Source organism: Malania oleifera, chromosome 7 (genome assembly GCF_029873635.1).
Source record: "Malania oleifera isolate guangnan ecotype guangnan chromosome 7, ASM2987363v1, whole genome shotgun sequence".
NCBI lineage: Eukaryota > Viridiplantae > Streptophyta > Magnoliopsida > Santalales > Ximeniaceae > Malania > Malania oleifera.
Window position 1 is genome coordinate 18,199,622 of NC_080423.1, and position 14,602 is coordinate 18,214,223.

Genomic DNA, 14,602 nt, shown 5'->3' on the forward strand with positions numbered 1-14,602 from the left:
TTCTCATATTGGCTTAATTATCTAAAATCCTTAGTATAGTTGACCCATACACTAGGATTTGACTTTTTAAACGCTATCCACTATCAAATCATTATTTAGTTATCCCTTTTCATTTAGGTATGATTGAATCTACTTAATCCTTATTAGATGACTAGTCATAAGATCTAAGGAAGAAATATTTTAAAGATAATGTAGTTCTTCTAGGTACCCATTCTTCCTTGGGTCTCAAGGGGTTCACATTAGATGTTTCCTTAATTTTCCAAACCTTTTTAGTTTTCGCACTTTTCCTTTTAAATAGGCAATCAATTTTGATATGACCCTTCTTTTTGCACAAGAAATAGGTAGTGTGAGTATAAATATTATTCAAAAAACTACTAGCATAAAATTTAGACTCTTTTACAAAATATCCCACGTAAAGGTTTTCCTTTTTCATATTTTATTTACCATTAAAACCAATGTCTTTTTTATCCAAGGTCATCTTTTGAGAACCCACTAACTTATTGTTGACGTTAGTGTATTCCCAAGAGGGGGGTGAATTGGGTATTTAAAAGTTACTTCCTACGTTAAACTAGATCAACAGCAGCTTTACACAAACCTAAGATTTTTCTATTTAATTATAACCCAATCAACACATGCATTACCTATAATGAATTAAGCATACAACATACATGTGCTGAAAAATAAAAGTGCAGAAAATAAATTTGCGAAAATATAAAGAACACGGCCAACTGTGCCTACGTCCCCGCCTCTAGCTCGCAAGTCCGGGGATTCCACTAATGCTCACTTAATGGGTGGAGCGGCACCGATTACAACCAAATCAATTAGCATAGGACTGACCTCAACCTTTACAAATTCTCCTTGTGGGCGGATAAAGCCCTAGGTCAAATTCACAGGACTGATCCCAACCTTTACACAATCCTTACGGGGTTAGATTACTGTCCCCTCAGACCACACATGGAATACAACAGATGTGTAATACAATTTTTATGTACACGAAAATATGCTTCTCACACTAAGCAGATATGTACTACAATATGCGCAAGTATTAATCAATCCATACCAAACATGTAAGAACTGTAAGTTCAGTGGTGTATATGTGCAATCTACACTCAATATAATGATTATACTCAGTCAAGCACAAGAGTGTTCAAGCAAGCTAATCTTTGAAAGCAAAGTATATGAAATCTCAGTATCAGATTAGTGTTTCAAAGATGCTAGCAATATTATTCAAACAAACTCAAAAATATTTTCTCAAATTGTATCAAGCACAAGAGTTGTTTGAAAACAAGCTTTGAAAAATATTTTGCATACAAAAATAATTACTTAAGGAATCTTGCAATGACAATGCGAAGAACCTCAAGCTAAAGAATTTTCACAGTACAAGATTTATCAAGTTAAATCCGTGGGAAGAACCCTAGCCAAGGTCTCAAGAAAAATCAAACAATACAAATATTAATGAGAGTATAGGGCTATTAGGATAAAACACTAATAATCTAAACACTCTCTCTACGCTTGGATGTTCAAAGAAGACGAAGTAAAAGAGTATTTTGGATAGTATTTGGCAAAATAGGCTTTCTAAATTTGAGAGGATATTTTGTTAATGATCTTGCTAATCTTCTACTAATTTTTTCAAATGAGCCCCTATATATAGAAGTTGGGCAAAATATGACCGTTTAGGACGTGTAGGGTATTATTAGGATTGTTTTAAACCATTTTAACACAATTAACCCTGTTTAAAAAATTTAACCACGGTAAAAATAATATAGCAACCCGAGAACACCGGTCGACTAAAGGCGAGGTTCGATTGACTGAGTGTTTCAAGTTTGGTCAACTAGGTAAGATTTGAATTGGAAGTTCGGTCGACCGGTCAACAGGGTTCCAAGGCGATTTTTCCTTTTCGCGCGGTTTGGTCAACCATGAGATTTTGAACTAAGTAATTCGGTCGACCCAACAGTTGGCCGGACACACGTGGGAACATGGTCGACCAAGCGGTTGGCGTAGCATTTGGGCTCGATCAACCGTCTGATCAAATAGTTGACTCAGAGGAAGTTCGGTCGACCGGATAAAATGAACTGGGCATGGCTCAGTCGACCGAGCAATGGTCAAACAGTTGACCCAATCACCGATTCGGTCAACCAACAGATATGTACTTATAAAGTACGATCGACCAAACATGCATTTTAAGTGCATTTCGATTCTATTTACTTATGTGATCACTCTTTCCATATAACTATATATATATATATATATATATATATATATATATATATATTTATGCATATATGAGTGTCTTAGGGTCACTTTAGGTCTTCTTTAAGACATCGAAAAAATCTGGCGTCGGTCTGGTAGGCACCCATAAGGGATTGCACCATTTTTGGTGCCAACGAGCTGGCACACCAAGTACTGTTGAGTTGGGGCCCAGCTCTCAGAGCAAGGTTCTTGCTCTCAAAGCAGGGTTGACTGTTGACTCCCCATAAAGCCAACACAACAATCCATGTCTCCAATGAGACATCTTATGTCATATCAATATTATATTACATCCCAATATTACCCTATCTGTCATATGACATCTACTATGCTTTGAGACATACATATTAATATCTAAGCCATAATAATACCTATCACGACTATTCTGTGCCTCCTATATATATATATATATATATATATGGATTCATACACACAGGTGCATATGTATTCATGCAAATGCATAGATAGAAATAAACAAATATGCCAAACTAAAATTAATTTATTTAGGTAAGTGGTTATACCCAAACATTTATAGACCATCCATCCACCCACTTAAAAAGGATTTAGCCACCATGCCGCTTTTATTCTCCCGCTAACCAAGTACTTCAAAAGAATATAAAAATACTTATGTTTTCAACACTATACTTAGAAAATATTAGGTTGAATCTTTTGGTCAATGGATCAACTATCATTGCACTGGTAAATATATGCTCAATGATTTTTCGCCCTTTTTCAATATATTTCTGGCTACTCAATATTTTAACTTGTACATGTTCCTAGTTATTTTATCTCTAATTTTTCTTAGAAAATAAATTTTGTAGCCAACCAACATGAATGCTAGCTTTATATTAAATGAGTCGCAGCTTGCATGGCAGAGGATGTCACTCTTTTGTGTTTCACTCTTTCATGATAGCAAGAGAAAGTACTTACTGTGAAAAGTACTAAATATAAGTACTTGAGGTAAAAATCATATCAATAAATATGATTTAGACATGGAATAATGATATAAAGCAAAATACAAAGCGATTGATTGATATATAGTCCTCACAATAACCATAGCCAACTAATGTACATTCATTTTTGGAATGCCATATGCAAATTTTACTACAAAATTAAATTAAATTCAAACTAATTTTGCAAGATTAGACTAATCATATTGCAGTGTATTTAATGACTTCCGAGTCATATAAGACTTCATAAGCTTGTCCAGTGAGTATATTTATTTTTATGAAATGCTATCATTGGTTTTTTTTTTGGACAATGTTAGCCTAAAATAAAGAGCCCAAGCACAACCCTAATATTTTTTTTTTCCACCCTTTAAAGTTTGTTAAAATATTATATTTTAATCTAAAAATAATTTTAAAGATATCAAAGAAAAAAAAATTAGGATGGAGGCAAAATAGTCAAAACTCCGATAAAATGGTCAAACACAAGGCTCCTTCTGTGCCACATACACTTACGATAACACGGGCCGAGAAATACTTATGATGGATCGTTCCTCCACGTAGGTTTAATTCAAAATACGCAATTGTTTATATGGTTTAGTTTGTGGCCCCTCCATGACAAACAAGTTGCTACCAATGGATAGCCAACAATAGACCATCCAATATTCAAAAACTACTTTGAATTTTTTATTTTTTAATCTAAAAAACTATTATCATATAAATATAGGGTTATACATCTAATAATGATGCTCGGAAGATGCAATAAATAATAAGTATTGATTAGAAACTTGACCATAGAATCACTCGCTATGCTAGGTCGGATGACCAATACATTAAAGTCATTGATGCATAATAGAAAATCTACATATTTCTTGCTGTAAAAATAAAAATTTCCGAGTAGGGCTTTCGCCTCTCTAACCTTAAGGTTTAATCGAGCTTATATTAATTTTTGAAAAGTATGTACAAGAGACGAGAAGTATCCCATTGCCAACATTCTACTTGCAAGCTATAATTGATTTTGTTGTCCTAAAATAGAAGTAGTTGCAATAAATAGAGGTCCACATGAGGACAAACTAGAAAAAGATCCCCGGAAAAATGATCAAAATTTTTTCTTTAAATTTTTTATTTGGTAGTAAAGATCATGAGCAGTTGATTTGCTTAGGGAAAAGAAATTAAAGAAGACACTAATACCAAATCAATAATGAAAGCATGTTCTTTCTATTTCTGTTTTTACTTGGACTGCATACTTCCAAAATGTTCACTAGCTCATCCACACAGTTGCCAACATCATGAACTCGATGCTAGCATATATGCTCCTGCTTGAATCCCGCAACTAGAATTGAACATATGAAAACTAAAACATAAAGCATATTTAGGAAAGATTGTGTTTGGCAGTCCAGAAAACATATCCATAAAATGGTCATACACCTGAACCGAGAAAGTTAAGTCAAGCGGCAGATTAAGAACATACATATAATTAAAGATGAATGGAAGAGGTACCAAGTGAGAACAAGATGGTGGGATTTTCCCGGAAAATTGCAAACTGTACTGATAAGAACACGCACGCACACGCACACAGAGATGGGTGAAGTGGTTTCATGTTGCTTTCCATTAGCCTCTTATTTAATTCAAGTTATTTAATGGGAGCATGGAGAGGTTGTAGACAGCATATGGCCTTTCCACCTCCCATTCTTTGGACCACAGAACCATTACTGAAAACCGTATTTGATGATCAGGGAACCCAAGATGGAAAGTAACGTCAAGAAGAAACCAGAGGATGAAATTGAAAATCATGTATGATCATATGCAAAGAGGTGATTATCTCAATTCAAAATCTTAAATTCTTAATACAGACAAGCCCAATCAACTCAATCAAATCCCAACACAGGCTAATTACTTGAATTCAAGCTTTCAAAACCAGACTGGATGAGATTAACTAACGGGTAAATTATATTTTGGGACTTGACAGAGCAATCCAGACCACATACTGTAATAAGTGGGTCGGGTATCATGCATGCTGCCATTTAATTTAATTCTCCGCACTCTAACCAAGTGTACAAATCTGTCTGCAATTCATTTCCGAACTTCAAATTTTTCTCAGCAACCAAATGAAACATAAATCAAGGAGTTGATCTGGGTCATATATATACAGAGAACTAACCAAACGCATCAAAATCTATCTCAAGCTTTATACGTACTCCCATGAATTCTGCAAATTAACACAAAAGGAAGGCTTTCACTCTGGCCCCCAAAACAAAAACCAAGAACAAAAAATCTAAAAACAAAACAAAGGCACAACAAAGAGAGACGGGACAAATTAAAAGGGGGCAGGGAAAAAGGAGAGAGACCAATTAAGAGAGAGAGAGAGAGAGAGAGAGAGAGAGAGAGACGATAATTGATAATTAAGAAGTGAAGTCATCAGAGAACTTGTTCTTGATCCACTTGAAGCTGTTGCGGAAAGAGGATTTGAGCTTGCCTTCCATGGAGTACATGTTGTAGGAAGCAACCCTCTTCCTTCTCTGCAGCTCTGGGTTGGTTGATGCTGCAAATCCATCATTCACGTTCCCGCTTGGCCCATTGAAGCTGTAGGATTTGGAGCGTTCTTCCATCCCAAACCTTGCTTCTGCGTACGAATACTCTGGAAACGACTTGCACTTCTCCATTAATATCAAACACTTTTAATTAATTAACTATAAAAGCTACAAGATATACAGTCTTTAGCTAGCTCTCTCTCGACTTCAAAATCAAAATCGCCACCGCACACCGACCCACCCTCTGCTTATTATATATATGTGTGCGTGTGTGCGCGCGCGTCTGTGTAGGGTTAAGAAATTGCATGCAGAGAGAGAAGAAAAGTTTGGGGACCAAGTGGAACGAATGATGAATGATGTATGATGAATGATGATGATGATGATGATGATGATGATGATGATGGACATGGGAGACACAAATGTTGTGGGCTGACTGTGGCTATGGCTAATTGAGCTACTGGGGTGTGAGCCTTTAATTTTACATCAAAGGGTGCCAAAAAGTTTTGATACTACCAAAGTCTTTCTCTAGGCTGATACCTACCTACACACATCATATGCCAACTCTCTCTCTCTCTCTCTCTCTCTCTCTCTCATACACACACACCCTTTTCCTTTTTACCCCCATGAGGCATGAGCAGTGGGATCCTGGGGGTGGAGGGTTACCCTGGCGCGTACCCTATAACTTGTAGGGATACCCTAATACCCTTTTGGAGTTTGTCATGTGACTAGGGAAAAATGGGCACCCAATAAAATTATTTATTATTATTATTATTTTTGGAGATAAATTGCAGAAAGTCAAGTAATGGAGCGTGGGAATGCCATGAGGCCCATGACTTCTAAAATAAGATTTAGCATGTTTAGGCACCCATTTGGTTTGTGCACAATTCAAGGGAAGATTCATTTTTAATTTTTTTTTATATAAAATTATTGATCATTTTTTAATGTAAAAAGGAATAAACTAATAAAAATATTTCTAATTTTTATGCAGTTAGAAAAAAGTGAAAAAAAAAATGACTTGATATAAAAAAAATATTAAAAAATATTTTTCATTATTTTTCTACATTTCTAACTCTTTTTTTACATGTAAGAGTATGGAATTCGCATACCAAACTTTAATTTGTAAAAATTACATTTAAATTTTCATTTAAATAAACACAAATGCAAATTCAAGTCATAAAATCTATAACTCCAAATATTACCTTATACAAAATTAGAAAGAAAGGAAAAAAAAAAAAAGTTTTCTTTTTGTGATTGTTTTAAAATATAAAAATAAAAAAAATTGGACATTTAAAAAAAAATTATATTTTTAACACAGATCTTGAAAATTAAAAAATAAAGTAAAATTTCTTAAAAATTACTTGAAAACTTTTAAAATTAAAAAACAAAAAGTTTCTTTTTCTTTTTTTTGTAATTAAACAGTTTTCAATTTTTTTAGCACGATGATTCTATAATAAGATTTTTGCCAATTTGAAAAATAAAAAACTTTATTTTCACTGACATAATTTTAATCTTGTAATCATACTAACGTATAATATACAACTTATGAAAAAATAAAAATTACATTGACAAATTGGACATTAGCTTTGGGGAGGAGCCGTCCGGGGGATGACATGGCATATTGTGATTAGTAGACAGACAGTGATGATGAGCTCATTCAATCAGAGTGCACCACGTCATCCAGCCCTCCATAGGTGGGGTGGTGAAAATGTGAAATAGGGAAATATTCCTTCACGCCTCTCAAGTGGGCATCATCATCAAGTGGTGGGGCCCATCACTGTTGGGGGTTATTGATTGGGTGAAGGCCAAAGAGGCTCAATTCATCTAAAAATATTATTAATGGGGAAAATTACATAAAGACCCCCGTGCTTGTATTTCAAGTAATAAATTATTTTTATATTTATTAATATCGAACCTATAAAGAGCAAATGTCTTAAATAGTTTTTTCATGTTCTTAAATTATATTAGGCTTGTTATTGATTAGTGTTACTAAATCTAATATCCGGTTAACCGAGTCAATACCTAATTAACCTTCTTAATTAAATTCAATTACTATGTAGGTATATCTCGTTGCGAGAGATGTATTATTGGATAATTCTTGAATAGAGTTAAAGAAACTAAACTATACAAGTTACCAACAATATTAATTAAATGAAGGAATAAAATCCGAATCTATTTTTCATGACATTAAGCATGGATCCGATATATCATGACAAATTCTTCATAAAAAAATATATCTTCCAAAAAGAAATTTGAGATATCGAGTAAATGTCTACATAAATTTTTTTTTGTTTGACAAAATGATTCATCAAGTACGTTAACGTGTTCAGCATGTCAAACTAAATCGAACAAGTTTACTAAAAAAAATTTGAATTTTATATATATATATATATATATATATATATATATATATATAATGATGGATGTACAACTATATCTAAATATCCTCTCTAAGGTTCTCATAAGTATTTTGGGAATAAACAACATCAAAATAGCATAAGAGCCCATTTTGACTTTGTGAGTGCCAAGTTCAAGAAGCCTCTCTCTAATCAGCCCTAATAATTTAATATAGATTAGCAACCCCAATTAAAGTGTTCCCACTCTCACTTTGTGAAAAGCATTGCCGTATCATGTTTTAGCTTCTTTCCAAGTTCTTTTTTAGTCTATACATCAGATCAGAGGATGGGAAAACGAGTTTTTTGTCATTTTCAGAATTTTCTTTCTTGTTTTTGAAAATAAAATTAAAACGTTAAACAATATAAACAACACAGAACCATGTTTGGTAGGATATTTTCAAAACTGATTTTCATTTATTTTGTTGAGCTTTTAGGGAAAAAAATCGAACTAATAATTGAGCTCCCTAAAAGAGATTGTTTATAGGAATAACCAGCCCCCGCCCTAACCCGCCCCCCCAGCAAGGGCGGGGGCGGGGGAGCGGCACTTGTTTAATTTTTGTAACAAACCAAACACGCCCCAGGTTTTTACCATAAAACTTGTCCTCCCATATCCTTCATTAGAAAGGTTTGGGGAGGATAACAATCCATTGACTTAAGATTTGAAATCCGCTAATCAGATTGGGACCTATACCAATAATATAAGATCAACATTATAAACCCCAAAAGCATACGTACCTCGTGTGGAATGAAGCAATAATACAATATTGATGGGTTCTAAATCCGAGTGTCTCAAAGTCTTTCTCATTCATTAAACTAGCACGAAAAGTTATCAGTTAATGTAGTAGTAGTAGTAATAATAGTGATAAACTGGTAATAATGATGAAGATTACAATGGAACTTCATATCAGTGAGTTGATGGATTTAATAGCTGAAAGCTCACACGAATCTAAAAAGTAAAAATCAGATTTATGAAGGATTACAAACAATTGTGGATGAATCAACGGACTTGACTGCCGATAGATCACACAAATCTCCAAATGCGCCCCAGGCTCTAAAATGTGTATTCTGTACTTGAAAAATGACTTGGAGAAGGTGGGCGTGTCTGCTGGTTCCACCAGCGGCCAGCCCCATGTGGTGTCCACAACAGATGCACACTAGAATAAATGGTTTAGATGCTGATGGTGCGCACTGCCACAGTAGAAAGTATTGCTGCACAAGGACAGCAACCTCAGAATTTCAGACATGCTTCACCAACGATGGAACAGAATAGAATAGAATAGCTAGGGGATTCCTCCAAGTGGGTTACATATATCTGGAGATGGAATGCCTCCAGATTTCCATAACAGCCCCCAAACAAACACCACTCTTTTTTCAACTCCATCCAATCTGATTCGCTGATTAGGAGCACAAGGGTCAATCTCATCGCCACTTGATTCATAGACTGGATACAGGTCACTGCTCGAACAGAGCTGACGCGATAAGCAATATTCGTGTTCATCAACTGTGCTGAAATAGAAAGTGTAGCAGCAAGAAACAGGAACTGGTGGGGCATGTCACCAGCTCTACTTTTGCTCATCCAATTGGAGATGATCTCAAGGAATTGCCATTGGAATTTATTTTTGAAATTAATGCGTGAAAAAATCAGCACCATCCTCAACATCATCCGTTTTGATACTCCCACTCTGAGCCATGAGTATTCTGTACACTCTCTTGGAACAAATCTCGCCTAATCTTCTATCACCGCCAAGCAAGCCTTCTGTAGTCAAATCCTTCAGCAGAAACTCTTTCTCATGCACCTGTCAATTTGATAAAAACAAACACCAAATTATTTCTCACCATTGCTCCATGTTAGAATTGGGAATCCTTCACACAGCCTTAATATACATGGGTGAGAACCAACTTAACCCAAAAGCTTAAACTATTAAAACTTGAGTCCAACCATATATATACGCCACTCATCCTTTAATTTTCCAATGTGGGACAACTCTCACAAGTGGAATTTCCAACAAACCAACTAGAGAAAGAGAAGAGTAGAAGATATTCATTGTCCCAACAGACCTTGAACACTGGGTGGGATATTATATCAACTTTAACTTCACAATTTGTGGGGATATACCATTGTTTTTTAATGACTTTGACCCATTCATCGTAATGCGGCATCATACCACCCACTCAACAAAGGTTACATAACATACCCTGTTCCTACAATATTAGGATTCTTTTATATCTGTCACTTCCAATACAATAAGACACCACAATTTATTAGGAGTTCATTACGTTGTCCTACTAGTGCCCACTTTACAAAAATTCTTTAAATCATGTTACAGAAAACAAGAAATGGTTGGGTTCCTTTCTCCTTCAAATTCCTTCCCAGCTGCTCACATGGAACTCAGCAAAATATACCCTTACAGTATTTTCGCTTCTGAAACAGCTAAAGTTCCAAAATGAACAAGATGTGATTACTCCCAGATATCAAGTGCTTGTTATATATGCTCCCCTCCAACCTCCTTCAGGGCGTGGGTCATGATGTGGCTAACCCCATAAAGAGCATGCCTCCCCATGAGAGCCCCCTTAGTTTTTTCAGTCTAGGGCCCTAGGCCACTTCTTGAATTGGCTCCCCAGCAGATTGGGCTCCAGGACATGTCATGGATAGATTGCCATGAACTGGTTACTCCCTCTATCATTTTCCAGGACGAAAGGGGAAAACACACACACAAATGCAACCAAATAGGTGGCTAACAAATTAAACATTGTAAATATGTATTTCAACGATGCTTTCCATCAATCAAATAGTGACAATGTGCATCACAGAGACAGTCAATACATAGCTTGAGAATACATACCGATTTACTGGGGTCCATGTAAACACTCAGAAGGGATTTCATGGTTGGATATTTCTTCCATATAGCAATAGCGAACCGTGGTTGTACTTTTGGGATGGCTACCAGCGCTTTTAACCTGACCGCACAAAGTATATTCAGGTATGCAAGGGCAATTGTGCAATCAGATAACAAATAGACATCAAAACAAGCTATGGATGCATGAGAAAAGCCTAAAAAGCTTTACTCCATATATATATATATATATATATATATATAGGGCAAACTGCAGCAACCTCCCTTGAGGCTTCTGAGGTTTACCTTTAACCCCTAAGTTTTTGAATCTGCAACATCTTCCCTTCAAGTCTAATTTTTTGTTGTAAACCCTTTCGTAGTTAGTTGACATTGTTGCCTCTATGCAAAATATTTTTTTTAGCTTAATCTTACAAAAAAATTCATTTTAAATGTTTAAACTTTTAAAATGATGATTCGCCTTTTTATAACATTTTTTTTATGATTGCCTAAAAATTTATTGTGTGAAATTTAAAAATTTTTGAATGATAATTCCATCCATGGTCTTAAGAAAAAATTTAGCATTTTAATATTAAATAATTTTAGAATGAGAAATTAAACAACGATTAGAAAATTTGTCACTTAAAAGTTTTTGGACTTTCATGAATAAGAATTATTGAAATTTTAAATAAAGAAAAAATTCTAATATAAGAACAAAATTGGCATTTTAAGGATTTAAGACTAAGTGCACATTAATAACAATTAATTAAAAATACAAAAAAAAAATCTCAGAAAAAGGCAAGAAGCAATATTAGCTCCAAACAGGAAAAACAAAAGAGCCTCACCAGAACAAAGGAAAGAAACAGAACCAACCAAACTTACTAGGACCTGAAATGAAACATTTGATATCCTCAACACTAAAAGCAACCTCATCAGTCTTAGCAGTCAAATTTTCAGAGACTAATCTGTTTCTAGTCCTCCATAAGTGATCGAGACAAGCAACAAAGACAACAGATGGTTCAGTAGCTTCAATTTCTTCATTCCACAGTATATCTGGGTGCAAGACCTTCAGACGCTTCAGTAGTTTTTTCTGCTCCAACATTTAAAGAAAAGACAGTTCCTTGGTTCCGCCTCATTTTTGCAGAACAAACAGATCCAGGAGATGTTTCTATTCCAATTATCAAATATGATCAAGGGTTTAAAGTCTAATCCAGGAAGCAAGCTCTAATATTAAGGCATGCCTTGGAATGCAGCCTTTGAACCAGATTACTTTTGGCTAAGAAATAGCAGCCCCCCTCTCCCTATTTAACTCTGAAGCAGAAACAAGGTTCAAAACAGAAGAATCACCTACAAGCACTTTGTCCAGAGCAGTGGGATTAGGCTCAAAATTCAGGCTTCTTTGATGGCAGTAACTAAAGTGGAACATCTTCTAGACCATCACCAGCTCCTTTTCTTACTCACCTAAGCTTCCAGGGGAGGTAAGATTTCATGATGAACATTTTGACCAAATATGATGCATAGAGCCCAAAAGGATGATGACTGTCAAAAAATAAAGAAGTCTTACAACCATCCCCAATAATATGTTTGAAATGAAAAAAAACTTTACTTCTAACACGTAGGACACTCTTCTAGAAACTGGTACAACTTGGGGGGTTTTATTGCCCAAATACTTGTCTTTAAGCTTGTAGCCTAAACCCGTTTGATCCAGAGAACAGGAGAGCCATAGCAGAGAAGACAAAGAAGCTTCGCTGCATAAGCCTCTCTCAGCTCCCACAAATTTCTAATGCCCAAACCACCCTCTGAATGAGGGTTATAAACTTTATCCCAACTAATGCTGCAGCTAGAAGTACACGAATCAGTATTCTTCCACAAAGGCTTCAAACTTTTATTCCAGAGCTTTGATGACAGAAGGTAAAACAAGAAATGAACCCTACTAATTATGTATGCTCATCAGCAGAGTTAATAACCTGCAATCTTCTGGCAATTCTCTCAATCAATAGAAAATAATCATCCTCACCGACTCTTTTGGTAACCTGGGGCAGACTCATACTTAACAGGAAGAGTGCCCTCAGACATACCCAAAAGACTCAAAAAAATTATGTCTTCGACTCCTCAATTAAACCAGTAGAAACAACTGAAGACTTCAGAGGGTTGATTTGGCGGCAAGAACACAGACAAAAGCATCCGGGGAATATTTGGTGCTCCTTGCAAAGGCTAAATCTCAATCAACAACAACAGCAGCAGCAGCAGCAGCAAGCCTCAAGTCCCACTAGGCTAAATCTCAATCGTTAAAAAGATAAGCAGCTCATTTGCAAAACACAAGTTAGTTAGGCCAATATTCCTGCATCTACTGTGAAACTTGAGTTTCCCTTTAGAAGTGCCAGGACCAACATTTTAGTCAGCACCTGCATAGCAATAACAAAAAGTAGTGGGAATGGGAATCTCAGTCTAAACCCCTCATTACTCCTGAAAAACCCATCTAAAGATCCATTAAAATGGCACACATCCACTGACCCAAAGGAGTGCCAATAGCTTCAAGCACTTTAAAAATAAAACCCCAGTTCACTGAATCAGAACCCTTGTTTTTTCAAGTCCACTTTTATGGCCAAACTGGGACTCCCTTAATTTAAATGGTAATTATGGAGGAGGTCCTGGGCCAGCAAGAAGCGGTTCTGCATAGATCTACCCTTCACAAAGCTGTTTGATTCAAGGTTGTCAGAATTGGATCCAAAGTGGGATCATTGGAGGGATCCCCAGTATCGGATCGTAGAATCAGATTGAGAATCATAAGATTCTACTTTCAGTGTAAAAGAAATATTAAAAAATTATATGTGGAACTTTATGACAAGTCTAAGACTGAAAGCTTGGTAAGTGTAGTTAAAAATACAATAAAACTATTAAAAAGTTCAGACAATAAAAAAGAAGAGTAAGAAAAAAATAGAAAAACATAGCTCACTGTTGAGTCTTTTTTGAAGCTTTTCAAGAAGCAGATCTGTTTCGAAGCATACCACTGCAGCTCAGCTGGGTTGCTGGCTTGGCTCTTTTCTCTGCTGCTGCTGATTGAATGAAAAGAACTCTGGGTCGAAGAGGACTGAGTTGTTCTTGTCAAACACCAAAGAAAGAAGAGGATTGAGGACTGAGGATTGAGTTTTTGTCGAACAACAAGAACTCTGGTTGTTGAACACCAAAGAACTGCTGATCGAACACTAGTTACTAGATGGAGGGGGCTCTAGTTGTCAAACAGGAGAGAAATTTAGGTGTTGGGCTGCTAAACTTCAAAGAGTAGAGGACTGAGGTGTCAAGCTCCAGGGAGCCTGGGAGCTATTTTGCCTCAATTTTTAAAGACTCTGGGCCAAACATAAACCTTATGGGGCCTTTGGGGCAATAAAAAACGTGTATTGGGCCTCATTATTAAAACCCAAAAAAAAAAAAAACCAATCTAGGTAACAAAACAGGATTGGTACAATTCTACAATTCTGTTTCTACCAATTCTTTTACGTGGTACCACGATTTTACTTGATTCTGATTTTTGTTGCGACTTAGATCATTTGAGTGAATCTGCAATTCTATGATTGCAATTTTAATAACCATGGTTTGATTAGAGCTAAATAAAAGCTTCTAAGCATTATTGCAATGTGTTAGTGAAAATCATGGTA

The 14,602-nt window shown here is 35.7% G+C and overlaps 1 protein-coding gene across 7 annotated transcripts in view; it reads right to left on the reverse strand.

Annotated features, from left to right (window-relative positions):
• Nucleotides 1–8,883: 8,883 nt before the first annotated feature.
• Nucleotides 8,884–14,602, reverse strand: part of LOC131160538 (crossover junction endonuclease EME1B-like) — a 75,814-nt gene continuing 70,095 nt past the window's right edge. For 6 of the 7 annotated variants that reach the window (XM_058116327.1, XM_058116331.1, XM_058116328.1 and 3 more), the window contains 2 exons: nt 10,959–11,073; nt 8,884–9,911 (listed from right to left, as the gene is read on the reverse strand). In XM_058116327.1, the coding sequence (XP_057972310.1) occupies nt 9,741–9,911; nt 10,959–11,073 (286 nt within the window). In that variant the 3' untranslated portion in view covers nt 8,884–9,740. Of the gene's footprint in view, nt 9,912–10,958; nt 11,074–14,602 lie in introns of those variants that run through there. The other variant, XR_009138084.1, reaches the window with a different exon arrangement.